At 40.7% G+C, this 26,930-nt stretch overlaps 3 protein-coding genes across 5 annotated transcripts in view; 1 reads left to right on the forward strand and 2 right to left on the reverse strand.

Moving 5' to 3' along the window:
* Positions 1-668: 668 nt before the first annotated feature.
* Positions 669-14,944, reverse strand: NUB1 (negative regulator of ubiquitin like proteins 1). 3 transcript variants are annotated; one of them, XM_023921960.2, is made up of 16 exons: positions 14,658-14,944; positions 13,326-13,480; positions 12,352-12,469; positions 12,104-12,265; positions 10,783-10,841; positions 10,173-10,243; positions 9,206-9,388; positions 7,603-7,691; positions 6,105-6,211; positions 5,060-5,246; positions 4,601-4,708; positions 4,288-4,440; positions 3,258-3,404; positions 2,897-2,992; positions 1,962-2,154; positions 669-1,347 (listed from the first exon to the last, which is right to left on the reverse strand). In XM_023921960.2, the coding sequence occupies exons 3-16, from the start codon at positions 12,466-12,468 to the stop codon at positions 1,184-1,186; spliced, it is 1,836 nt and encodes a 611-aa protein (XP_023777728.1). In that variant the 5' UTR covers position 12,469; positions 13,326-13,480; positions 14,658-14,944; the 3' UTR covers positions 669-1,183. The 3 variants fall into 3 exon arrangements, with proteins under 3 accessions (XP_023777728.1, XP_023777727.1, XP_023777729.1); XM_023921959.2 differs by lacking the exon at positions 13,326-13,480 and having other exon boundaries at positions 14,658-14,872; XM_023921961.2 differs by lacking the exons at positions 13,326-13,480; positions 14,658-14,944 and adding an exon at positions 13,109-13,264.
* Positions 14,813-26,930, forward strand: part of XYLB (xylulokinase) — a 103,444-nt gene continuing 91,326 nt past the window's right edge. Inside the window, exon 1 of the mRNA XM_086866071.1 lies at positions 14,813-15,890. The gene's annotated coding sequence lies outside the window, so the exon portion shown is untranslated. The remainder of the gene's footprint in view (positions 15,891-26,930) is intronic.
* C1H9orf152 (chromosome 1 C9orf152 homolog) lies at positions 18,214-25,149 on the reverse strand. The gene is made up of 3 exons (XM_023921967.2): positions 25,059-25,149; positions 23,727-24,113; positions 18,214-19,034 (listed from the first exon to the last, which is right to left on the reverse strand). Exons 2-3 carry the CDS (start codon positions 23,950-23,952, stop codon positions 18,463-18,465), a joined length of 798 nt encoding a protein of 265 aa, XP_023777735.2. The 5' UTR covers positions 23,953-24,113; positions 25,059-25,149; the 3' UTR covers positions 18,214-18,462.

Genomic DNA, 26,930 nt, shown 5'->3' on the forward strand with positions numbered 1-26,930 from the left:
GCTGTGTTTGGCTGAGGGAATCAGCGAAAAGCCAATGCTGTGCTCAGCCCGTTCAGTGCCCGCGCTGGAGCTGAGCAGTGATTCCGCAGGCCGAGGCCCCGCTCCCTGCAGCGCACAGCAGTTCACGGCCTCATTTCCCGGCCGCTAAGTGCCGGCTAAGGAGACACTGGCACCACACGGAGGGCTGATGTTCTGCCTGCAAGTGGAGAGCGCGGCCGCTTCCCTGCTCCCACCGATTCCAGACGGGGCCTGGGCTCCCTCTACCGAGAGCGTGGAGTCATGGAAAACGAATAAACCACGTCCAAGCCAAGCTGCCAGGCAGAGGAATGTCTGCTCCCGGTGCAGAGGAGGGCTTACACGGCAGGAAAAGGGATGTTAAAAAAACCCACAGAAACCCCCAAATGCTTCTTCAGAACGCTGGAGCTGGACACCACTACTGAGACAGCGCCTGAACCAAGCTCTGTTCAACAGCTGATTGCAGAAAATCCTGTAATCCCGTGGAAATCCATCAGCCTTAAGCCACACACCTACAGAGGTTAAACAGAGCTGCTTAGGGAAAGTGGCTATTTAGCTATAAAAGGAAATTCCAGTACATCTCTCCCCCAGTCCCAGGACAGGGCCCTGCCAGGTAGTTCCCACTTTTTAAACAAAGCACAGAGGTCTCTCACTGAAGGCAGAAGCAGCACAGAGTTACCTTTATTGCCTGTGTAACACCTGCAGAAAGGGACAAGCAGAACACGGTATAAACCCATGCAAAACAGATACATTAATGTCTCTTAGAAATCTTTCAGAAGAAAAGTTGGAAAGCTGATATACCTCTACAGCCTCATGAGCTATGGTTTCTCATTTACAAACTCATGTTTTTCTTTTAAAGCTGGTATTTTAAAATGGTATAGAAATGCTTCTTTACTAAGTGAGTTAACCTTTTTCACAATAAAAATATAGTTTAGTTCTATTAAATTTTCTTCTGAAAATAAATGTTTCTATTTTTCTATGACAATAAATTACAATGTATCACAAACATAGGCTTTAAGCAGAGTTACAAATAAGCAGGAATTAAGTATTCCAACTATAGTTTAACGGAATTCAAGGCCCTTAGTAAGAGATAAGCTGAAGGTGCATTTATAATCCAAACTCAATTTGACAAGGTAAATATATATAACTGAAGTAGATTTAATGGGATTTAGTGCTGCGGTACTTGTATATAGGATAAGTATTCATGAATTATCTGTTCTTCTTCCTCGAGTGTTAAATCCAGATAATCCTCTTCATGTTCAGGAATATCCTCTAGGATTTCATTGACTGCATCAGTCTCCATGTCTTCATCTGTTGGTGAACTAGAGGAACCTTCCAATAAAAAGCAGCAGCAGTGAATTCATCACTGAAAGAAGCTGATGCTCTCCCTGTTTCACCAGCATGGCTGCTCTGTCAGCCCCCTCCTGCACAACCACCTCTTAAAATTACTCTGCAAAGGACAGGGTAGGATGGCCCTTTTCCCTTATTATTTAAACATGGTGCAGGAAAGACTTTAATTATACAGCAGGGAACACTACAGCTCTGACAAATAACAAGAGAAACAATATGTGCAAGTTTCTTTGTTAAGTGGAAAGTTATGGATTATGGTTCTATCCTGTAAGGGACACGCTGAAGGAGTATCAGAGGCAGATCAGCCACCTGCAGAGCACAGATCTGGAATAAACTCCTTAGCCCTGCCCAAGACACCCTGAGTCACCTTTTCTCCTAGGCTGCACCTGCCTGCAGCTGGTCCCTTCGTGGCTGCCACTGCAGGGAACAACAGCTGCCTTCCTGTAACTGTGTTCCCAATAAAAACAGCCTGGGGTATCACTGGAGCCCTGTGCCACTATTTCAGCAGAAATTGCTTAACTATTTCCTACAAAAGCCAGAACAGCCTTGCCTTGCCTTGCCTCCCCTTCCTGCCCTGCTGGATGCAACATTCTCACCTGCAGACTCTGTGAGCAGGTCCTTGGAAGAAGCAGATTCCTCTGATGGACTGGACCCTTCTGAGGACAGCAGCAGTGAAGGGGGAAGAACTCCCCCATAATGAGCAAGGGTTTGGGAAGCCACGTGGATGTTCCCTTTAAAGACCTTTAAAGCTTGCTCTGCCGACTCACGGCTGAAACCCATGTACATCAGCTGCAGGAGGAGGAAAAAGGAAAGTACAGAAAATCTGGGGAAATACAAGCTCATCTGACACCAGGGTCTGACAGGAATCTGACTCTGCATCTGACAGTCATTCTCTCACACAGAGAAAAGCACTACATGCCAGGAATTCCAGGACTCTGACTGGTTTACTGGAACAGTTAACAACAGGGCAGTGACCTATTAAACACATGGGGATGTTGAGCAGGATCAAGAGCCTCATGTCTAGTACCAGACCAATTATTTTTCTGTTTTCAAAAGGAAACTTCAAACCACTCCAGTGTATCCAGCATGTGCTGTTTACTTTTCCTAGGCAATACAGTTTTCTGGCCTGACATCAATTACACAGCCACTTTAACTACTGGCAAGCTTGTCAGCCTGTCATGAGAAATACATTCCAACTCTTTCCCTTGTGCACTGCAGAATTTAGAGACTTGAATAAATTTCTCATTTGCTGTCTTTTTTGGGATAGAGCATTACAGTGCACCCACTTTCCCTCCACATCCACACATGGCAGGTTGGTGCAATGGGCAGGAAGTACACAAATTACAAATTACATGTTAGCCCAGGTGATTTCACCACAAAGAGTGGATGCTGGACCCTGGATTGTGATGGCCTGAGTGACATGGGTCAAAGAATATTTGTACAGCTTTACTTAAGGAAAATCTGCTGTCTTTGCAAGCACAACTCAGAAACAAGACAACCAACTCACAAGAAAGCAAGTGGTCTAGCTTACTTGTTCAATACTTTCTTGGGAAACCTGAAACTGGTCCATGGCCACAGAATCATCATCATCATCTTCCAAGAGTAACTCAGGATTGTCAAGAATAAACTGCAAGAAAACAGAGATCAGAATAGAGCAACAGAGCTACAACAGTCCTCAACATGGTTGTGTATGCAGCCCAATGGTTGATACCAGCCAGCTTAAGTGACATCTGATTTATTGGGTCAGGAAGTGCAAGTTCAGTCATTACAGTTCAGAAGAGGTAGCTATGAACTAAAAAATGTAGACTACAGAGAATAAGAATCTGCTAAACAATAAAAAAAGCAATCAAATTTCTTTTGTACAAGACTACTTCTACTGACAAATCACTTACCTTAAAGGCTTGGTCCAGGTTTCCTCGTGTCTTTTGAAGAGCTACTTGAGCAGCTCTCTCTGAGTAGCCCATACTTTTCAGGGTATTGATGTCTTCCAGCCGCCGCCGCCTTTTAGCTCTCTCCTCCCTCCTGATCTGCGCCTTTTCCTGCAAGAGTACAGACACTGCAAAGCTCACTGTGCATGGGAACGCTTTAACACATAGCCTGTGCATGTAGGGTTTCTTGGATTTTTTGCTTTGTTTGAATCTCTTGAGGAAAAGGCTTTTTTTTTTTTTTTTTGTAAATACAGACTGTGCTGCCAGACACTCGTTCCTAAATAAAGCTGCATTTCCATGAGCCAGCCCTGTCGCCACACTTCCGCTCTGCAGATCAGCTCTGGTGCCATCACAGCTATTCCAGGCCCTGTGTGGTAAGTGACAAACCCGTTTGGCAGATGGGCCCACAGACAAAACTTGCCAAGGACAGACAGTTAGAACAGGGCAGGGAGCCAGGGAGTTCTGTTCAGCCTTCCCTCAGCCAGTTGGCTTTTCTGTCCACACTTCACTGTGTGAAGTCTAGAAGTGCCTCCTCAGCTTACCAAACATCACTTCAGATCTGGACAGCATTGTCTTCACTCACTCTAGCACAAAAAAAAAATCCTTTTTCCCTCCTGGATCTTCCAAGTACAAAGCCACAATAGGGGGCAGCCAAGCCTGGGATTGACAGCTTGGTCCTGGTGGTTTATTCCCATACAGATCACTGCTGAGTAGCAAACAGTGGTGCAAAGCCTTCCCATGTACCTCTCTAGTACAACCACAGGTCCTTGGTGCTCTGGTCCCATCTATTTTGAGACAGAGCTTCCCTTGTTAGTGCATTAAGTTTTGGTTTCAAACTTGTGCCAACACGTCCAACTGTCAGCTACACCAACAGTGCCAGAGCGGGGTAATCCAAGTCCTTAATTTAGCACCACACTTCTCTGGCCACACAGCACACATCTCATGGACACCCCAGCTCAGGTGATCCGTGATTTAATGCTTTCACTGCCCTCACCTCTCTCCTGTTGGTGATTAGATTGGCAGCATGCTCCACATTCCCGTGGCATGCTCGCAGGGCAAGGCGAGCTTCCTGTTCCGAGAATCCCAGGAGTGACAGGCGATCCACTTTATCAGGATCTATGGACAGCTCTCCGTACAAAGAAGATGCCTGGATATGGAAAGAACAAAATGACACCACTTACACTTTTAAAATACAAACAAAAAATGCCTCCCTGTTTCTCTGAGTAAGCAAGGAACAGGTACAAGATGGAACCCAAACTGAGGGGCTGGAGTGAAGGACTCCAGAGTTTTACCTAAAGGTGTCTTACCTTCTGAATGTACTCTGCAGCCTCCTTTTCTCTGCCACTGTGGTAGTGCCCAATCCCTTGAAGGAGGTAAAGCCGTAGAAATAAAACCTTCTCACGACCATAGCTTCCCTAAGGAATTGTTTAAAGAAGGAGGGGGGACCATGTAGATAGAAGCATGTAGCAGAACACCAGTTCATTATCAACAGAACACTCTAGAGAAGACAGTCAGGGCTTTGTGACACTCAGTGTGCAGATAAAGCACCACACCTAAACCCTTCATAATGCATATAAACACGGGTTTGCCATGACCTTTTTGCCAGGCCCAATGTTTTCCCTGTGCTGACAGTTACAGGACCAGATGACAGGCTAATGATACACAGGAAAACTTCAAGCTTCTAAAAGCCAGTCTTGCAATACTTGAACAGTAACTGAATACATGTAGGAAAAAATCCCACCCAAATTCAGCCAAACCCAGCATACTTTGATGTCAATAAGCCTTTCGTGGTTCTCCCCATAGCACCTCTGGAAACATCTCTGTGCTGTGGACAGCTTTTTCTCTGCGTCATCCAGGCAGTCCAGCTGCTCCAGACGGAAGTAGCACCACACTATATCCAGCTGCAGCACTGCATAATTATCAACTGTGTTCAGCAGCTCTGTGCTACACTCACTGGAAAACAAAACAATTTTTTTTTTTTTCTGGGAAAAGGTTGTTTATTTTGCACCCTCCCCCCCTTTAACATTCATAAAACAACATTAGAAGTGTGCACACTCATGTTGGAGAAAGCACACTCTTTGTATCTGAAGCAGCAAACTGATGCCAGGGGAACAGCAATCAAACGCTGATCTCCCATTCCATTCACTGACACGCAGGACTCATGCCAGTGCTACATCTTAAAGCATTAACAAAATGAGCTGTGGCTACTGTTTAATATGGCATCTCTAAAAGCATAATGGAATTAAACCCTGTGCAGTCTTTGGAAGGACTGAGAAATTGCCTCAGTGCACATGAACATGCTGAGTACTGTGCCAGTCTCCTTGCACACCCGCACAGATGCGAAACAGACAGGGACAATATTACTTTTGGGATCTCAAGAGAGCAATTTAGGGCTCTGACAGCTGATAAGAAACTAATTTACTTGCAGAAGCCCTGGTATGGTTACTGACCTCAACTATCTGCTCCACCTTTTACAAGAAATTATTACTTCACAGGAGCAGCTGCAAATGAATATCCGTAACTGTCTCTCAAGCTAATTCAATTTATAACCTTGTACATGGATATTGACAGTTTCTGTTTATGTTGTTATGAAAGATGAACTTGCCCAGTGGCAGTATCTGTTTCAGCTGTTCTGCATGAAGCCACCTGTCACTGCAAGTCAGAGCTTTATCTGCTGTTTCCCATCTGCAAGAGGGGGTGTGAAACAACCCCAGGCAAAACTGGCCCTGATTTATATGCACAGGTAGAGGCTGTGCTGTTCCTTTATGGGCTGACAGTAAAGACAGACACAAGGACTCAAGATGTTCTTACCAGAAGTGTTTATCAGCATCCAACAAATATGGCAGTGCTATCTCATATTCTTTCTTCTTCATTAATGCTCTGCCCTTCTCATGGTAACCCATTGCCAGCACAAGTGCCTAGAAAAATAGATTGAGACTTTTGACTGCACCTCCCCAAATCAAAGAGCTAAAAGGAAAATATCCAGGTAATCCATCAGAGTTCTTGTTCTTCCTAGAAAAATACCACTGTATCAGTTCTGTAAGACCAGTGCTATTTCACACTGCTTCACACTTTTCTCCCATCTGATAATGCCAGATATTGTCTGGTTAAAAGCAATGGGTGGCACATGAAATTACTGGCACATGAAATGCTGCACCAAACTTACTTTAAGTATACAACACCAGAGAAATTTTTAATGGTGAATGATACAAAGCTCAGCATTTTTCTGGGTGCTGCACTTCCTAACAGCAACAAATTTGTTTCACTTTGCTATCACAATTATCTAGCAAAACCTAAAAATTCACCTCCTGAAAAACCTTAGAACTGAAAATTAAGTTTTGAATGTATCAGGAAAACTCCTGCAGTACAACACATGAAAATGTAATAATAATTCTGGATAGAAACAACCTGCAATATATCCTCTGATCCTTGATCAATACTGATGAAATCTCATTCACTTGAACACTGGATGCTTTAACTCTTTAAGTGAATTATGATGTTCAGCACTTCATCAGAACAGCATGCACTGTGAGAGTGGACAGTGGACATTCCCATCACCCAGAGACTTCAGGTGATGCAGAAATCACAGCAGGCCTCAGGAGAGGCTGGAACAGCACTTGGAACACATTGGCTCATTTCTCCACATTTTGTTACTGGGTTTAATTACAAGTATTTGTAAAAAATTTATTTATTTCAGAAAATCCAGTAATCCTGAAAGGCAGCACCTACCACTACTCTTCTGTTTCAGTGGTCAACATCAGGTGTGTCATCCTGCAACTCAACACTTGCACCCAACCAAAGGCATTTTCAGTTAAGAATGTGGAACTTTCTTGAATGATGAATAAATGTTAGTTTGAAAGGAGACACAGTGAAAAATACCTAAAAACTACTTTAACAGAGTCAAATTTAGAGTAACTCATCAAGTTTCCAAATAGAAATAAGGCCTAAAGAAACAAGTTACCTTTCATGCTTTTCATTCAAAAACATTCAAAATTTATAATAGGCACTGAGATAACAAAATTAAAGCCTGTCTTAAACCCCAAAGTAAGATATGGACCACACAGGGGTTACTGCAAAATTAGACCTGCAATTAGATTAGGAACCTGGAGGTTATCTCCAGATGACTGAAATATTCCCCACTATAGAGTTCTACTTCAATTGTATTTCAAAATTATTTGTATTTAACACTAGTGGGCCCAGGGTTACATTCCCAGAAAGTCTGGGTGTATTTCAATCCCATATTTTAAATGTTTCACAGGTCAAGCTTTAAAGAGCCATCTCAGTGGCACTGTGAGATGCCTTCACCTACCTTTTTAGCTTGAGGAGGAATCTGAATTGACCTTCCAGTTTGATTAGCTATATCTAGGTATGGGACAGAGTCTGGATCCAAGTACTCCTCTGAAAGATATTAAAATGTTAAAAATTTAAACACCACCTTCAACAGAGCAACTCTGCTGCCATAAGATTATTTTAGCATGTTGTTAAAAAAACAGCAAACAACAACAACAACAACAACAACAACAAAAATATCAATAATTACATATAAAGGCTGCATGTGTGTTTTTCTGGACCAACCAGTTGGTAGCTCTGGCTAGGTAAACATGAGGAACTTCTAGAAAGGTCACTGTGGAAAAGGCCTTGTGCATGCAGAAATTTAGACACAGTATTAGAAGTTCCATGAATTATAAAGTTTTTTTTGCAGATGACAAAACACCTACACTTTACACAACATAGCATTTGAAATGATTTATCAACTAAAGCACAGAATATTTAAAAAATACAACTGAGCACAGTTGATAAATCTGGGAAAAAATACAGCTTAGTATTTTCATTCCCCACACCTTTAATGCTTCTTATCAAACTATCAATTTTGTTTTCACTTCCATTTGATTTACAATGAAAAGGTGATTTTCTTGTAGACAAAAGACAGTTAAGGAAGAGTTTGTTGAGATGAACAGCTTCTGTCCTGAGGTTTCTCTCAGGTGAAACAAAAGGATTGTTAAACCCTTACAACACCTCTGACAGAGCCTTCAGCCTGGGAGCCCATTACAGACTCTGCTCTTTACTCCGGCATTGGCTGTAACTGACAGTGGCAAAAACCATAGAGACCCAACTCAGGATTCAAAATCTGGGGTCTAAACCAGCTCTTAAGTCCAAAAGAAGCAAACACTTCTGTCATGAGCTCAAAACCTGGTATTGTGGCAAGAAACCAGCAGTCAGCAGCCTTGAAGCTTTGTTCGGGTGTTTCTGCATTTGGCAGGAATTCGTTACCTGCCCAGCTTCTCAGTTCCTTGCTTGCGGGTTTGTGAAACAATGGAATAGAGAAGTGATTTAAACTCACCATCAAGCACTGCAGTTCACAAACACAACCTCAATTTGAAAAATTATTACTGTTAAATTAACTATATCCTTTTAATTTAATCCACAGTTGCCAGGAATCAGCATCCAAGGGAATGAGAACACCACAGCCGTGTTGCAGATGACAGTGACAAATGAGCTGCTCTGCACAATGAAACCATGGTTACACACAACCATAGCTAAACTACAAAAAAAAAAGTTTAATGACTTAAAACACATTATGCCACTGTGCTTTTGTCTACAATAAATCTAAAGCTTCTCACAAGTCATCAGTCTCTTAACTGCCAAGTGCCAATTAAACAACTGATTCATATTATATCCTCTGCAAAGTGCCAAAGTTTTTTTGTAGCATTCTAGCTGTGGAAAAAGGGTGGAAAAAAGTTTTAGCCAACTTAAAATGCAGTTTCCTAGTAGGCAGAAACCTAGAAAAGCATGAACTGAAATTCAGCCATGGTATAGGCACTCTTCCATGTTGAAAGGCCTGAGAATGTAATTTTTGATGCACAAAAGTTAATGAACACCCACATCCCCCCCAGCCCAACGAGCCCACTTACCCCTCTCTGCTAGAATTTCCAAACCCTTCTTAGTTCTTTGCATCTTATCATTTATTTCTTTCTCTTTCTTACACTGAAGCTCTTCCTCCTGAACTTTTCTTTTGGTTTCCTCATCACTCTGTTCCAGTTGAAGCACCATCACTTTTGCATTGTGTGTGACACCCTGGTCTTCAAGGGTTTTACCTGCATAACAGAGTGTGATTAATATAATTCAACTGCTGGAACTGCTGAAATTGCAAGACTTGAGAACTCAGTCAAAGCCCCTAAAAATTACCGACACAGTCAGCAAAATTTAGAATCAGACTTGTGTCTTAAAAGTGCTTTTGAAGTGACTGGTATGTTTCTTTCCTTGTTTTTTGTTTTTTTGGTTTTTTTTTGTTTTTTGCTTGTTGTTTTTTTTTTTTTTTAAAAAACATTAAAAAAATACCTTTATTTATATTTCAGTTTATTGAACTTCAGGCAAAAACTGCAATAAGAACATGTCCAGAATCATACACCGCAAGAATACGGGACAAAGGAAGTGAATCTGAGGGCCTTCTGTCAGTTCCATGGTTCTAACTCTGATATATCCCAGGGCCATCAGCAAAGAAAAAGCTGTTATCATCATTTCCCATATGTCTGACAGGTTGAGCATGGCAAAGCATTACAAAAAGTGTTTGGAAATGCTATTACACAGTAAGGTTTTTGAAGAAAATTAGAGTTTCTCTTGAATGTGCATTTTCAGTGTTTCAACACCAGAAAAGGGAGTTTTATACATTCATTACAGTATTTCTTTAATTGATCTAATTCTATTTAAGAATTTGGATTATTATAATTTAATACATTTCCTGTAAAGCAGAATCTGACAAATATAACAGCTGTTTTTTTTGAAATTTCTGAAATTAATGGAGTTGCAAGGCAATTTTTCTTCTGAGAAACAGAAAACTAGAAAATTATCATAAAAGTATCTTTAACTAGAAATACGTACCCAGATCAAGCTGCTTCTTATTTATGATTATTTTGACAGCATTTTCTTGTAATGCATATTCCTGTGCTATCCTGTGAAATAAATAATTTCACCCATGAACATAAATTTGCAAGGTTATACAATATTGCTGCAATAGCAATAAAACCTGAAACCTAGTGATTATAAATGGCTTAACATTTTTGCTACAAATGGTTGCTTAGAAGTAAAACAAGATGATCAGAGAGCCTTATGTACTATATAGAGAAAACCTGGGACACAAAAATGGAAAAAAAAAAAGCAGACAGAAAATAATCTGATTTTTTTACGTTTAAAAACACGTAAGAAATAGAAGGTAATGTTCACTGTTCAGAGGATCTCCCTGGTTACATATTTGGAACTCTAGTACTTGCTGGGGATTTACACAGAACTATCTTTTTTCTGTTTTCCATCTGTTAAACCACAGCTGTTCCCATGAAGAACTGCCCTACAGGGACACTGGACATCCTGTTCAGAGAATACATGCTAAGAAAAGTTTAAATCAAACAAAAAAAGGGGTTTTTTGCATTTTCTTAAAATGCTCTATGACAGGGTGGTGTCTCATGAGAGAAGCACAAATGGTGATTGCACTTACTGGGATCTGAGCTCTTTGCCTGTGATGAACAGACTCGTTTCCAGTGGGATTTTCCTGCTCTGTAGTAATTATATTGGGTGGGGAGAAGAAAGAGGAATGGAAAAGCATGATATCAAGACATTTTGGACATTTTCTTAATTAAATGTTCTACAATAACATTTCTTTTCCAAATAGCAATCATATTGAGAAGGTTATGGCTGGACATACGTAGTAGTTATTTCCAGTTCTGTATTTGCTAAACTGCTAAAAACAAGCATTATAACAGCAGAATATTCAGAATTAAATAAATCTAAATTCAGAAGCAAACAATTTAAATTAATTTAATTATACACCTCCAATCTTAACTGTGCTTTGCAATTATGCCACTCACCTGTGACTGGCTAAGTTATGATTAATTCCTATTAGTGTCTCTGGTCCCAGATTAGATAAACTGGACTTTTAAATTAATTCATTCCCCTATTTGCCCAGCAGCATTATAAAGTAGAATTATAAAACCACTTGGTTGTTTCAACTGCATGACAATCACTTAAAACTCTCTACCCTTTAGCCCAGGTAATTATTTTTCCCTACAGGAGTATTTTATGCGTGAAAATAGAAGTTGAAACCTGACTTTAAAGGGGCAAAACTTAATTCAGTTCTCTGTTGGAGAAGCTTTTAGGAGCTTGCTCTAGAAGGCTGAGCTTTGGAATGGACTGCCCAGGGAGGTGGTAGAATCTCCACTCCTGGGAGTGTTTAAGAAACAACTGGAAGAGGCACTAAGTGACAGGGTTCAGTTCACAAGGTGGTGGTTGGTGAAGACTGGACTTGATGATCTTGGAGGTCTTTTCCTACCTTAATGATTCTGTGACTCTGTAATTCTATGAATCGAGGAAGGGAACAGGTGACTGCCATCACAAAAGAAAATCCTGCTTCTCATTTCCAAGTTCAAGTGACATTAACATGCTGAATCAACTTTAGGTATTCTACAGCTGAAACAATACATCTGTTCTCTATCGCTAATACAAGCAGTTACATCAGAAGGAATCAACTTTAAATGAACACTTAAATCTAATTAAATTTTCTTAATGGAAAGATTATTTGCCATTAAATCCTGAAGGGGAAAATTACTCCTCAATATTATACTCCTTTGCCATCATATTCCCATATATCTGGGAAATTAAAATACATAATTCTCCCCTCTCCATTTTTTATATACCTGACACAGATCACTCATACAAAACACCTGAAAAAGTTGTGGTGAAAATATCTGCACAGACACAGATCTAGAACTCAAACCTCAAAATAAAGCTACTTATGCAGAGTTTGCTGCAGTGTTACTCACTTTTCTACGAGGCAGATATATATCAAGTCTCGCAATCCCAGTTACTTTAAAATTCTCATTTCCTGTCCCACGCTCAATTGCTTTACACCGTATTTCTTCAAGCATATTCTCTGTATCATTCTCATTGATATTCAGCTTGGATGAATATTTTTGTACAAGCTCCTGAGAAAATGAGAAGAAAAACTGGGAAAATGCACCAGCAGTAAGACATGGAAGATGTATGACATCAACTCAGAGAAAATATTTACCTTCATCTCTTCACCAGCTTCTTTTTTTTCATTTGTATATGGTGGTTTCCATAGCTGAATTTTGTCCTCTCTTAAGCAGCTTGTCAATTTTGCTATCAAATACTTCTTTTGTGCCATTCTTTTAAAATAAAAGCACAGTCGGGAAGGGAAAAGAGAGAAAAATAAACAATTCTTGAATATAGCTTTCCTGTAGCAAGATATTCTGCTTTTCAAGAAGTCAAAATGACATTTTAAAATTCTCCAATAAATGAGTATTAAATGCATTCCATGCATTTTGGTGAGGAGAGGAAACTGAGGCTAAACTATGAGAAGACAGGGGAAAAATTATTTAAGAGGGTAAAATTTGGGTTGGAGTAGGGATAACTTACAAGTCCCCCAACATTTCAAGACAAATTAAACCTCTTCCTATCCCCTCATGTGAACTGTGATTGGAGAAAGCATCAATACATCAAAATTGACAATTCAGTTGTTTTGCCCTGCTCTGGATGCAGCTGCTCAATCCACCACTTCTGATTCAGCTCAGACAAAGCAGGAAACTCTGAATTAATCAGCATGCCCCTGGGAAACAAACCCAAACACCCCAAAAAGCAGGGAAGGCACACAGAGGACAAGGAAAAGTGGGTGCAGAGATCACAACAGAAAAAACAAACTCTAGGTGAATGATAAAGCATGGCAGAGTTGTGGCTCTTAAACACTGTGAATCATATGGAAAATGTCCTTTAAATTATACAGAAAAGCATTTAAAATGTTGGCATACATGCCCTAAGGTGACCATGAAATTCGATTAATCAGCTTCACTTTTCTTTCAGAGTGGTTTCCATCTTTGACTCTTGTTTATTGGCACACAGCTCTCAGGAGAAAAGGGAAAAGTTCCCCCAGTTTCAAAAACTGCTCCTGGCTCAGAACACACTATCTGAGGGGGGAAAAAAGTAGGCAAATATTCAATATGTGTTAAGTTTACTGGTCAGTCTTACCTCAAGCCCTGCTTTATTGAGCTACAAAGAATTCCTTGGAAGCTGCACTGACAACAGTATCCTCTAAACAGGAGTCAGAGGGATGACCTGGGCAAGTGGATGGTTTAACAACCCTTCCAGCTGGATTGCTGTAATTTGCACAGTGTCTGTCAAAACTAGCAGAGACAAACACACATTTTTTTTCCTGCTGGGATGCTGCTGCTATTATTTCAGAGCCAAGGCAAACAATGGCATTTACGTAGCTAAAAGTGACAAAACCACTCAATTTTCAAAACAGTGCACTGTAGCTATTAATGGAGCTTTCCCCCTTTCCCGAAACACACCAGGGAATTCTCATGAATAGACTGTAACCATCACTTTCCCACTTTTAAGTTATGCTGAAGAACCATTTTATGGCCATAATTCTACTTAACATTTACAAGAAAACTTACTCTTGGTTTTGGGTCACCCAGATAAAATGTAAAACTGCAATCTATGCTTAAGCGTAAGAATTGTAAATAAGGGTGACATTTATAAACTGTTCATTCATTTGTTTATCAATATTATAGCTTGGTAAGTTTGTGATTTCTAATTAAGGTCTCAAAACAGAAAACACCGCTGTAGTCTCCAATTATTCTTACAAACCCTCTATTTAAAAAGTAAACTTTTACTTTAAGAAACACAAAACCTACGATTTTATATGTAACATTTCTAACACTTATAATAAATTCCGTCACACTACCACTAAATTGCATTAGAATCCATAGCAAAAACATTTGTGACTTCCTCTTCCACGAGCCATAAAACACCACAAGCGTTCCTGACGCAATTTCACTTTCGGTATGAGTTTAAAGGGACTTTCTCTAAACTCATTTGAGTAAACAACAGGGGTATTTCCCCAGAAATCCTCTGAGTGCAAGACTCAGCGTTTGTAAATAAAATGTCATCCTCTAAGGCCAGTTTGCCTTATACGTGAAATAAAAGAAGTGAAGAATTAAGAAGCGTGACATAAAATGCAGCAACCGGGTTCAAAAGGCAAATTGTTGATGGAAGGAACAGGGGATTGTCAGAATGGTTGGATAACAAAGCAGGACACATCAATTTTCCCCAAAAAGGAGGCAAGCACAGCTCTGACACATTTCTCCGCGGCTGACGGAGGGGAAGCACTGAAGCAGCGCCATGAGCAAACCCACAGGGACCGCAGCCCCATCCCTGCGAGCCCGAGGTGCCCGGGCATCCTCATCCCTTCCCCAGGAGCACATCCAGTGCCTCCCGTGCCAGGGCAGCGCCGGCACCGCCATCCCCCGCTGTCACCGCGGCGGTGTCAGCACGGCCCCGGCCCCGGGCACCCACCTGCGCCCCGCGGGCTCGGCACAGCCGCCGCCGGGGGAAGCTCGGGGGCCGACGCAGCTGCTTCCTGAGCTGCTTCCCGGGAGGGAGGAAGGCGAGGCCCGCGGTTCCTGAGGGAGAGGATCGGGAGCGGCTCCTACGGCAGCCCGGAAGGCCCAGGGAGACGGGCGTGACGTGCGTGAAGCCGCGCCCCGCCCGCCATGTCCGCGCCCTGCCCTGGCTGTGAGGGGCCGGGCCGGCCCGCTGCCCGACGCGCCGTGGGTCAGAATTCGTTTCGGTAGGGGCGTTCTGTGGGGCTTGGTCTCTGCGTGCTTTCAAGCCTAGTGAAAAAGAAAGGAATCACAGAATCACAGCGTCAGTTAGGCTGGAAAAGAGCTCTGAGGTCTTCGAGTCTGATGTATGATGGAACACCACCAAATCAACCAGACCATGGAACTGGGTGACGTGTCCCGTCTTTCCTTAAATATCTCCAGGGACGGTGGCTCCACCACCTCCCTGGGCTGCCCGTTCCAGTGTCTGATCTTCCTTTCCATGAAGAAATTCCTCCAAATATCCAGCGGAAGCTCCCCTGGCACGGCTTGAGGCCATGTCCTGTCTCTGAGGAGGTTTACCCCATCCATGTGTGTCAGTGCCTAAAGAGAGATGCCAAGAGCATGGACCAGGCTCTTCTTGGTGGTGCCCAGCAACAGCACAAGAGCCAATGGGAAGAAACTGATGCACAGGAAATTCCATCTGAACGTGAGGAAAAACTTCTTCCCTGAGCAGTGACCAAGCACTAGAACAGAGAAGGTGTGGAGTCTTCCTCACTGGAGATATTCCAGAACCATCCAGACACAATCCTGTGCCATGTGCTCTGGGATGGCCCTGCCTGAGTTGGGACACTGGACCAGATGACCACTGTGGCCCCTTCCAACCTGACCCATTCATTCTGTGGTTCTGTGAGACACAACCCACGAAACAGCAACTTACAAGTTCTAAGTGATGTCTACTATTTAGAAAAATTAATTAATTGTTATTAGAATTGCCACATTAAGGTTTAGGGCTCAAAATGTTTCAAAGATCTCAGGCCTTGGGGAAGGTTAACAGCTTGGGAAGAAGGAGCTACTACTGGTAGTGAACACAAAGAATGCAGAATTTACAGGCTGCAAGGACATTGGGCAGAACTCCCAAGATAAGGAAGAAACAAATAAAACCAACTCAATAACTGTGTTGAAATCCGCTCCAATTGGGTAAAAGGTAATTCTGGCAGGGACATGTCACGAATACTTTCCCAAGAAACCCACAGACTCAAAAGATGAGAAAGTGCTTATTATCATAAGAAGCAAGAGAATCATTAACCAGTAGAAGATATAATACTAATTAAGAAAAGAACTACCTAACTTGTAGCAGAAAAACAATAATGGCTTTGTTTGCTAAAATATATAAGTAGTAAAATGTTTTGATAGTGGATGTGCTTGATTTGTGGGAGACCACCAGCACCCAGGCTTTTACAACTCAGGAAAAAATAATGTGTCTCTCAAGTATATAATTGGCTTGTTGCACACCAGTTAATAAATCCATTTCTGTGACAACATCAGGAGCTTCTGGCTCCAGAGTATCTGATAGCCCATTCCTGGGATGTGGTGGGGATCCCCAAGGCTGCCTGAGGGACAGGAGAGGCTGAGTGCTCTGCAGCCACCCCTCATCTGTCACCTCTGTGCATGTGAGTCAGAAATGTGCAGGTTGGGGGTTTTTTCTGTATTTTTTGAAGGCAGCAGTGTTGCGGTTGAGATTTAGCATGGGAGTTTGTATTTCCCCATCAGCAGGGATGGGCAGGGTCTTGCCTGGTTGTGGGGCTGTCAGAAACTAACCTGGGTTCAGAGACTGGGCTGGAAGAATACATGAGGGGTGTAGAAAAACCTGATGCTAAAAACCACCTCAGGCTGAGGCAAGTACTCCAGTGTCACTTCTAGTCCCCAAAATGTCCTGGAATGGGAGCAGGGTACGAGGCTTCAGGGATTTGGCTGTTCAACATGGGCTGCTCAACACTGTGTTTTGTATTTGAGGTCCTCAGGGGGTTGGGGCTTGTTCCTGGAATGTTTTTGATGCCTGTAAAAGACATAAACTTTTAATGGGTAACACCAGTTACAACTCATGTGGGCTAATTATTTCATATGACCAGCAGCTTGCTGTCCCAGCAGTAATGGGATTTCATTCTATTTTACTTTATTTTATTTATGTGTGACTGAAATAATTGCTCAGAAGTGTGATTTATTCTAGAATGGATGGACCTGAAGGAATGTCCTAACATTTTCCTTAGGAAGTCAAGCAAACTACCATGAGGGTCCTGTTTCCATCTTTGGAAATGAGAACCTCAGAGGGATCACGGGCTTGTGAACAACACACTGAACTAGAATTTTAGGCTTCCATGGTCCCCCATGTGCATAAATCAGTCAGGCTTGCCTACTGATAAATTCAGAGCAAACTTGCTTTATGGCAGACTTGAGTTCAGTGCTTGAAACTTGGCTACATTTGTGGTAACAGTGATGAAAGCTCCTGCCCATGATAGCTGAACATGAAGAAGTTAACAGGAAAGGTTTTGCAGATCAGGTGCCCTTGAGAAGTGGGACTTCCTAGTATTCGAAGTTTTAGGGTTTTTTTTTATTTTTCTGTTTCATTCCCACTACAGCTGCTTTAGCAGTTTTTTTAGGAAAAAACCTATAATTTTCTCATTAGACAATTGTGTGTGTGTAATATTCCAGTCTCATGAAATCTTAGTGTAGAAACTTTTCTCATAACTGAAACTACTCCACTAACAAATGAAAACTTACTGAAAATGCTCTTTCATAATGTCCTTGGAAATTAAATTGAAAGATCCTCCAAAGGCAAAATGCCTTTTCTAAATTAGTTCCAGTCAGTACAAAGTACAGTAATATGCTAGAGAAGCCTGAGGAAAGGACAAAGTGTTTGTATGAGATTTTAAAAAGGAGTTAGTTACTTAGTCCATGCATAAACCTGCACTGACTTTAAAACCAATGTTTTTAAGGTCCGTGTTTAATTAAGATAACTAAATCAATCAAAGGATAATGAAGTTTTTGAAGTATTTCCTATCAGGTAATTTCTTGTTTCATATGGACTAATTGTTATCTAGTATTTTTCCTTGGTATACCTACTAGGTATATCTATGCTTTATCTTTTTTTTTCCTTCTTTTTTTTTTTTTTTCCTTCCTAATCATTCTTTAAATACTGAACTGTGAAGAAAAAAACCCAGTTATTATGATGTCCCATGGCTACCCATTTGCAGTGGGGAGACATTTCCTATCTCTGATTTTTGTGAAGCCTACATTTGGAAAAGAGACCTGTCTGAACACTTACAGCCAGAAGTGGGTGACACATAGATCCTGTTTGTCATTGAAAAGCACCTGCAAGAGAGATCTCCTCCCTCTAAAGATCTTGCAGAAGGGGAGACCTCATTAGTTTTCCAATGAAACAATGAGGATAGATGGGAACCAAAAATATATTATGATAGAATTTATGTATCAGAAAGGAATTATATTTACTAAGTCTCAGTACAACAATAGAAATGAGCAGAGATTTTATTAATTGACTTAAAAAATACATCAGAAATTATTTTGAATATCTTGAAAGTGAATAATGAAATCATATGTTAACAATTATGAAGATATTGAAGATTATATAGTCATAATCTTCTGTGGCTAATAAAAGTAGTAGATCCTCAGCAGGTTAATCTGTGTAACTAGAAAGACTATTTTGCTATTTTAAGCTTTAGTCAAGTTTCTGACTAACTTTTAGGTATTACTGAACATCTTCATTGTGAGACATATAAACCAAGCCTCCTTGCTGCTTCAGAAATTCTGGGCCCTTTCCTATTTGGGAAAGGGTAAAAGTTCAGTTTGTTGCAGGCTGGTGTGCATTTTATAGCGGCAATCTGCTGATGTGCCCAAAGTGCTGCAGTGGCTGATTTCAGAGGAGGCTTTTGGCAGGAGCTTGAAATGTTGCAGCTGTTCTCTTTGCTGAGACCGTTCAACACACTTGAGCTTCCCAGTTGTCTGAGCTGAGACAGTTCACTTGCTCCTGCTGATTCCATGGTCTGTGGTGTGCCATTTCCCACTGAAATCAGTCTCTGGTTGTCAAAACTCCATGCTGTGCTTTTGCCATGGGAAAGATCCCAGGAATCTCCTTGTCCAGGGGCCTGCCCCAGGCAGTGAGTTCCCAGGTGGATGCGCCATAGCAAGTCGTCTTCTGAGTTGCCGCTGTTGATTGTGTCCAGTGTAACCTTTCTGACAGGAACATCTCCTCTATATGACTTTGATCTTTTAATTTTCTTATTAATTAGAACAGGGTTGACCATTGATTCTGGCAGAACATATTCATGTCCACCTGCAGGAGAAATGCATTTGTGCGTGTTACTATGGTGGCAAAAATCAAGGATATGATTTCTGCAGCATAAACTCATCTAGAAAGCTTTAACATGAGTTTTAGCTGTGCTCTTTCTTTCAGTGGCTGAGAGTAGTGCAAGTTCTTTTGATGCCAGGTTAAGGAGTAGAGCTACTTTATGCTTGCTTTTGCAGTTCTGAGGGCATAAATGGTATCCTAGTTTTAGTCAAATGAAAATGGAAATTCATCAAGCCAATATTGATCTAACTGGTACTCTAAGACTCATGAACAGCACAGATTGAGAATTGACTTTCAGTAATTAATTGCTTGTAAGCAAAACTTCTTAAGGTGAGTAGGGACTTGCACAGTGTGTTGGCAAGTGCTGTAATTTGAAAGACAAAAATGTTCTGTTTGATATTGTTTGAAGTTTGTATTCACAGCTTAATAATATTGTGACTATTTCCAGATGAAACAAGTTGTGAATGTCTTCCTTTTCTTAATGAGGGATCATGAACATTACAGGCTTGTATTTTAATATTTTATTGCAGTTTCACTATTCCAGTCAGTATAAATTGTGTAAGTAGCTTGTCACACTAGTGTTGCCTGACTGATAATTTAGAGGAATCTGCTTCCTCTGTGAAAGGTATAGAGTAGCTGTAACAGTTGGAGAGATTCTGCTCTCCTTTTTTTTATTCTTCTATAACCTTATTTCTAAAGCACTATGAAAGTTACTTTTAAAAATGTTTAAGATATTAGGGACAGAAATGCTAATGCTACTTTAATTACATGTAGCAGTCATCAAATTGTGGACATGGCTGGTTTTCTGTGTCTTGAAAATGAACAGAAACTGATCTATTACACTAAAGATAATCCATTGGCACTAATGAAATATACTTCAGTTGGTACAAATACAGCTTAAAGCAGGGGTTGTGCAGAATGCTGGCTTTATTTACAGGATTGAGTTACAGTGACTGTGTCTGTTGCAGTGTAAGTTCTGAAACACATTAAAGGGAGAAAAGTAGACATAGAAGAGTGCTGATTATATTTTGAGTGTCTCTGAACAGCTGTTTTAAAAGGATTGTAATCCTGAATTTGAAATGAAGCTAGTGTGAGTAGGATGCTGCCTGCACAAAAACCCAACATACAACCTCTGCTTTATAGCTGCCTTTTGTGTCATCTTTACAAATAAGTGTTAGGAGATGTCAGACCCAGCTGATTTACTGGCAGTAGATGAACCTGTACAACAGGGATTTTGCTAAGCAATGGCTTTCTCTGCTGCCTTTGGCTCCCACTGCTGAAACAACAACCCCAGCATAATATCACAGAGTTTTTTCTGGTCCTTGGCCATGAAGGGTTGATCTGATAAGAGCTGTTTTGCAGCATGGCTGGGAGGGAGAACCATGTCAGGCCACATTGGTTCTCGTGCCGCGTTACCGGGAGAAAGGAGACTGAGGCACGTGCAGAGCTTTGAGATACAGGTGTGTTTGTGCATCTGTCTGTACAGTGAGGTGTGTTAACAGAATTTCTTAGGGTGACACCACTCAGAGAGATAAAAACACACAATTCTCTACCATGCAACAGTGAGAATCAAAGTTATGACTGGACTTCATCCAAGAAATAAAGCTGAGCTTGGCTGGCTACAAAAAGAGTGCAAATCAGAGCCCTGTGTGTTCTGTAGAACAGCACAGTGTAGCACCAAGCTGTGAAAACCAGGGCTTATTCTCTGTATGTAAGAGAAAAACCAAGAGAGAATGGAACTGAGAGACTGAGGTGAAGCACCTTTGCATGTTCTTGTGATGTTAACCGTGCTCTTGGCTGGACTGACATTGATAGGCAACATCAGAACATCTAGAACCTTATGAACTGGTCATCAGAATAACTATGTTCTGTCTTGAGCTGATCAGAAAGTTCAGAGTGACAAATCTAGTCCAATTTGAATAGTGTGCACTGGTTTTTAGTTCAAGGTTGATTTAATTCCTTGCTTGACTACAGGTGCAGCACACAAAATTGAGCAATGACCTTGGATAGAAATGCGATAGTCCTGAGCCACTGGGTGTTGAATTAACACACCTCCAGCACTGTTCAACCTTCTCAATAAGGCTTTATACAGACTTTCTGTTTTTCTGTCTTTCTTTTTTCTCCATGTAAATTGTGTATTATTTTGACTTGTTGCAGAGTTGTTTACCATCTGGCCATATGCTGTCATCATTAATAGATACTTTTTTTTAAGGTTTCTGGAGTGGCAAAAGTTAATCTTATCTCAAGTTAGCTTGGGAAGTACTTGGAAGGGATTTCTGCCCCAGTATTTATTCTTTTGTGACTGCATGTGCTGAATACTCCCACTTAATTCCTAAAGTAAATACTGGTTTTCAGCTTCTTAGCCAATAAGTAATGAATACATTGCTGTATTATTCCCTAACTGGTGCCTTTCAAATCTTGTCATGGTCTTTGTTCTCAAATAATCAGGAGTGGGCAGAAGCATGAATGTGGCTGTGTGTATTGGGGAAGAAACAGAACATAGTTATTTTCAGGTGACTTCTTCTTTACTAACCCCTCTGTCAAAAAAATAGAGAAGTTAGAGGGTCTTAAATTCTGTCTAAAAGTCTATGATTTCACGACTCCTGGAGGCAGGAAGTGACATACAAAGCTAAAAGTCCTCTGGAAAACTTGGAATTACTGTTCCAGCTGTGGTGCAACAAACCTACAGTTTGTCAAAGTCCCTGTGGTTCCATGGAAGGACAGCTGCTCTGCCAGGCAGGAGCAAAGCAGGGTATTACTGGTAAGAACAGCAACCTTTGGCAGGGACTTTTAATACCATGGGGGACTGAAGGTGCTCCTCTTCCATCAGGGTTTGTGTGTCTGGCCTTTGAGGTTTGTGTGTATGTGTGGAGTTTGTGGTGGTGCTGTTGTTGGCACCCCTTTCCCAGCACAGCCATAATTTTACCCTCTAGGTAGGGAAACAATTTGCTGTCAGTACAAATCACTGATACATACATGGACTGCCTTTTGGAACTACCTGGAATTTCAGGGTAATGTAGGGCAGTCCTGATATGGCAATGTTCATTTCTGCTCCACATATTCCTGAAAACTGTTGCATGTAACAGGTGCAAAGTGCTGAGCCATGTAATAGGTTTTCCCAGCTTACACAGGAATGTGTAAGATAAACTTTTAGGACCTTGAATACTCAGCATAACAAAAATTACCCAAATTCCAACTGCTTCTAACAGTGACATGAATTCTTTTCACACAGATAGTTTGAAGATAGAAGTTCAGTGCAGCAGGGTATGTGGTTTTGTGAATGTTTTGGGGAATGTGCACATGTATAAAAATATTCATATGTGGATTTTTAACCTTACTACATTTTAAACTCCCCAGAAACTGTGCGGTTCTACTTTCTTACATATTTTAATCTTCAAATGGCCTTGCAAAAAATCTGCTCTGATTACATTCATTATATCTGAAACTTCATTTGAATTAATCTGAATAAAGGCTTCTTCTCCCTTTCTTCAACTAACATATTTTTCCTATAACTGATTAGATGGGCTGTTTTGTCTTCAAATTAGTTGTTTTTTGATACCTGATAAAATAAGCTTGTATATATATTTTTTTTCTTCCTCACAGAGATTTTAATTCTTTTAGCATGAGAATTTCAAAACATTTGGGTGAAAGAATACTGCAGAAGCAAATCTGTTGCATAGTTCATAATTACATGTTTTTTTTCTGATTGTTTTGATCATGAAGTCTTACACAGATAAATTCTAGAACTGTTGAAAAACATAGAGGAAAATGTAAAGAATTAAATAACCTAAGTTCTACATTTGTTGAGCTAAATACTAGTATGAGAGGTGAATGAAGCATGGGTTTTATATTAAAATTAAATTCAGAAGACAACTTCATGAAGTTTTCTTAGTATTCTTAATATCACTTTAACTTGGAAAGCTAATGTATCGGTGTAGTATTGTCAGCAGTAGTCTAACCAACAACTTTAAAATAATTGTATGTTTCTTATATAAAATCTTTCTATATTTATAAAAATATAAATTTGACATGGTAGGTAGATGAGTGATACATATTCTTACTTGTTTTTCTATTTATACACTTTCCAAGCAATGTGCACTGATAATACTTCCAAAACAGTACCTTTTGCTCAAAGCTTGTATCTTAGCTACCCACTATGACTTTTAATCAAAGTTATTTCTTAACAAAACCCCAACTTGTGCTTGTTACTTGATATTTGCCATTGCTTCCTGTAGTCTTTCTTTACACAGATAGAGATGGGAAAAAGGGAAAGGTGACCCAGAATTGCTGGTTCTGATGGAAGCATTCAAGAGAGCAGAAATATTACAGAAAACATTGCACAAATACACTTACCGTAGACATGAAGAACATGGTTACTGTAAGGTTTACTATTTATGTTTAGAACTTTATTTTACTGATATAAAACCTGTAAAACCTTACCTCAAATATGTTCATTTGTTTCAAATACATAATAATATTTCACTGACATGAAGCTTATTGATATAAATGTAAAACCACCTTTCAGCAAAACAAATAAAACCCCAAAATGACAGAAAAGGAATTTACTTCTACCTTTCTTGAAGCTGAAGACAAAAAGAACAAACTAGGTGTTATTAAAGATTTAAAGAAATCATCTTTACATTACATATGCATTTTTTTCTACAAATATAAGCATACCTGTTTTATATACAATAATGTGTTGCAGTTTTTGCTTCTGTTTTATATGGTCATACTGCTCTTCAAGTATGCTTACATCCATCTTGGTGAGCTTCTTGTCACCTTCTGAAACCTGTGACTCTGAGCTATGAGTCACTGAAAAAATACCAGTCACGTATTTGTAAACCTTCACCATCTGTTCCAACAAGGAAGAAAAAGTCAAGCAGAAGCAGGACATTTCCTTCATTGTGCAGGCAAAAAAAGGCAAATCAAGTACAAAGCATCTGAAATCTTCCTAAATGAAGGAGTAACTTTTCCAAGCACAGTGACTTGTGTTGGGAGTTGTCTGCTCTGCACTGAAGCTGGGGATGTCACTCAGGTTGTTTTCATGCCGAGTGCCCGGAGCTCCTGCATACAAGAGTTCACGATCAGGTCTGCATAGCTGGATTTAATGTTTACTTAAGGTTGTGAGCATATGAACCTTTGCCAAAAAAAACAGTGAAGTACAAACCCTCGTTGAACACAGACAAGAGCAGAAAAAGCTGGGTAATACTGGTTTATGTAGCAATGCTAATTCTTAAAGGCATGCTGTTGTGGAGGCATCCCCAGGCCAGGAGTTCCACCTGGGAAATATTTTTCTTTTTTCCTGTGTATTTTGTGTCTTTCCCCCTCCACTCCCTCTTCCTTAACTTTCAGTTACATTCTTGCTGATGTTTCTTGGGGCAGTGGGATGGGAGGAGAGTATTTATTAAGCTTTCATATTTTTGTGCTTATTGTTGCCTTTCAAATAATATGTTAAAAGTATTCAGGCCAGGGTGCAGAGTCAAAAAAATACAGGCCAGCAACACTTGGAATAGGAAGACTGGAGACATGAATGCCTTACTCTGATACATTCAGGATTTCTGCTGTTCTGTAAAATGAAATAAACTAAAGAAATAATAATTTTGTTAATGACAGCTGAGCAAACTCTTAAAATGCATGGTAAGCTAAATTTTAAAACTTAATGAAATTTTAACAGTATTGTCTCATAATGAGGCAAAAATTTGAAAAATGTGTGGCTATCAGGTAAAGTATAAAGTTTTGCTGGGGCTGTGTACTGCAAGTTTTTGTCCATGAAATAGGTCCATCAAGGGCCCAAGACACTAGTATGTGAAAAAAAATTGCTGTTAAACTGCAATTTTGATACAATCGTGCATCTGCTCATTTTCATGCAGTGACACATTTTTGGTAAGAGTTTGAAAGGACTATCTCAAAAGTAATTTGAATATACAGTCAGGGTTCTTTCCTAAGAGCCATTTTTAATGCAAGACAGAGTTTTTGCAACTAAAATGTCATCCTCTACAGACAATTTACCTTTTGTGTGGCATAAACCAAGTAGAGAAATAAGGCTGGAAAGCCAAACTGTTGATGGAAGGGGCAGAGAATTGTCAGGATAGTTGGCTAATAAATGCAGATTAATAAAGCAGCATTGACTTTTCCTAAAGACAAGGAGGAAAGGCACTGGGCACAGCTCTGACACTCTAGGAGAGCGGAGGCACCAAAGCATCCCACTGAGCTGAGATTGCCCTGCAGCAGCCCCGGGCACCCACCTGCACCCCATGGCATGGGCACAGCCTCCGGGGGATGCTCGGGGATCCAGCCAGCTGCTCCCTGAGCTCCTCCCCAGGAGCAAGGTAAGAGCTGCTGTCCTTGAGGCGAAGGGTCCGGAGCGGCGGGGCCGGGGGCTCAGCAGCAGTGGGTTCCGATGGAACCCGGGGTGTGGGGACACGGGAGCCAGGCGGGCACTTGTCACAATGGACAATGCGATGTACGGCCAGAGGAAACAGCAGTGGGTTCCACGATGCTTTTTCCCATCTTCTGGGCTTCAGGTCCTGTGATACTCTTAGAACTGTGAATCTCCATTGCTTGAAGTGTAGGCTTAGATAGGTTTGTGCAAACATCTCCAGATGCAGTATCTTCCATCAGGCACAACAGAGGTCACAGAATCACAGAATATAGTGAGTTCTGAGGGACCCACAGGGGTGATCAAGTCTGAAGTGAATGGTCCATACAGGGATCAAATCCACAACCTTGGTGTTATTAGATCAGCTCTAACCTGCTGAGTTAAAGTCAGTGGAATTGTACAGAAGATTAATGGTTTGAAGTTGCCTTGAGTGAAAGAAAGTGGTAGTTTCTCTTAGAAATGGATAGCATTCCTATTGCTTTGACAGTAGGCTTTTTTTTATCCACTGGTCTCTTTTCAAGATACTTTGTGAGGGGATGTTTTATTTTTCTGGCTGAGAAGAGTTTGTGTCTAGAAGGACATAAACCGTACCTGTTAGACTGGTAATAACCACTCACTTATGAAAACTTGCACAGGTTTGTGGTGCTGTTGTGGCACAGGAGAAGTTCATAAAATCATGGAATGTTAAGGATTAAAAGGGACCTTAAAGACCATCTTGTCCCAGGTCCCCATGCCATGGGCTGGGACACTTGCTCAAGGAATTGTCCAACCTGGTCTTTAGCACTGCCAAGGCTGGGGAATCCACAGCCTTCCTGGGCAACCTCTTCCAATATCTCACCACCCTCACAGTAAAGAATTTCCTCCTAATATCCAGCCTAAACTTCCCATCTATCAATCTGTATCCATTACTCCTTGTCCTGTCACTACAAATGCTGATGCAAAGTCCCTCTCCAGCTTCCCTGTAGGCTCCCTTCAGACACTGGAAGGTTGCAATGAGGTCTCCACACAACTTCCTCTTCACCAGGCAAGATGTTAAATCCCCTCTATAAAAATCAGTTGTGCTACTACAGTTACATCTGCGTAGTTGAAATGGTTACATTCCCTGTGTGCACACACGGTAATAAGAGTTACCATGTATGTATGTAACATATCTGTAACAGATGTGTTACACTCTGGTAAGAAAAGTTTCTTGTTAGACGGTGTCAGGGAACAGAGTAATAAATTCCAAGTATTGTTTTCTGACAAAATACTGAGAAACAACAATATGTTATTATAAAACATATATAAAAGAAAAAGATGCCATTTACTAAGACTCATTAAACAACAATAGACATGAGCAGAGGTTGTATCAATTGATTAAAAAAGTTATAAAGATAATACAGATTATGTAGTCACGATATTCCGTAGCTAATGAAAGTAGTAAACCCTCAGCAGGTTGACTCATATAACTAGGAAGACTTCTTTGCTATTTTTAGTCAGGTTTCTGACTAACTTTTAGGTAT

This window comes from Cyanistes caeruleus, chromosome 1 (genome assembly GCF_971803275.1).
Source record: "Cyanistes caeruleus chromosome 1, bCyaCae1.hap1.1, whole genome shotgun sequence".
Taxonomy (NCBI): Eukaryota; Metazoa; Chordata; class Aves; order Passeriformes; family Paridae; genus Cyanistes; species Cyanistes caeruleus.

Bases quoted from the DNA above. Each gene is read 5' to 3' on its own strand.
- C1H9orf152 (XM_023921967.2), bottom strand. From the start codon at position 23,952: ATGAAGGAAATGTCCTGCTTCTGCTTGACTTTTTCTTCCTTGTTGGAA. The intron at 19,035-23,726 runs GTATGCTTATAT...TTTCTCCTGCAG, and splicing joins CATTATTGTATATAAAACAG to GTGGACATGAATATGTTCTG.
- NUB1 (XM_023921960.2), bottom strand. From the start codon at position 12,468: ATGGCACAAAAGAAGTATTTGATAGCAAAATTGACAAGCTGCTTAAGA. The intron at 9,389-10,172 runs GTACGTATTTCT...TCTGTTATGCAG, and splicing joins TAAGAAGCAGCTTGATCTGG to GTAAAACCCTTGAAGACCAG. The intron at 5,247-6,104 runs GTAAGAACATCT...TTTGTTTTCCAG, and splicing joins GATGCTGATAAACACTTCTG to TGAGTGTAGCACAGAGCTGC.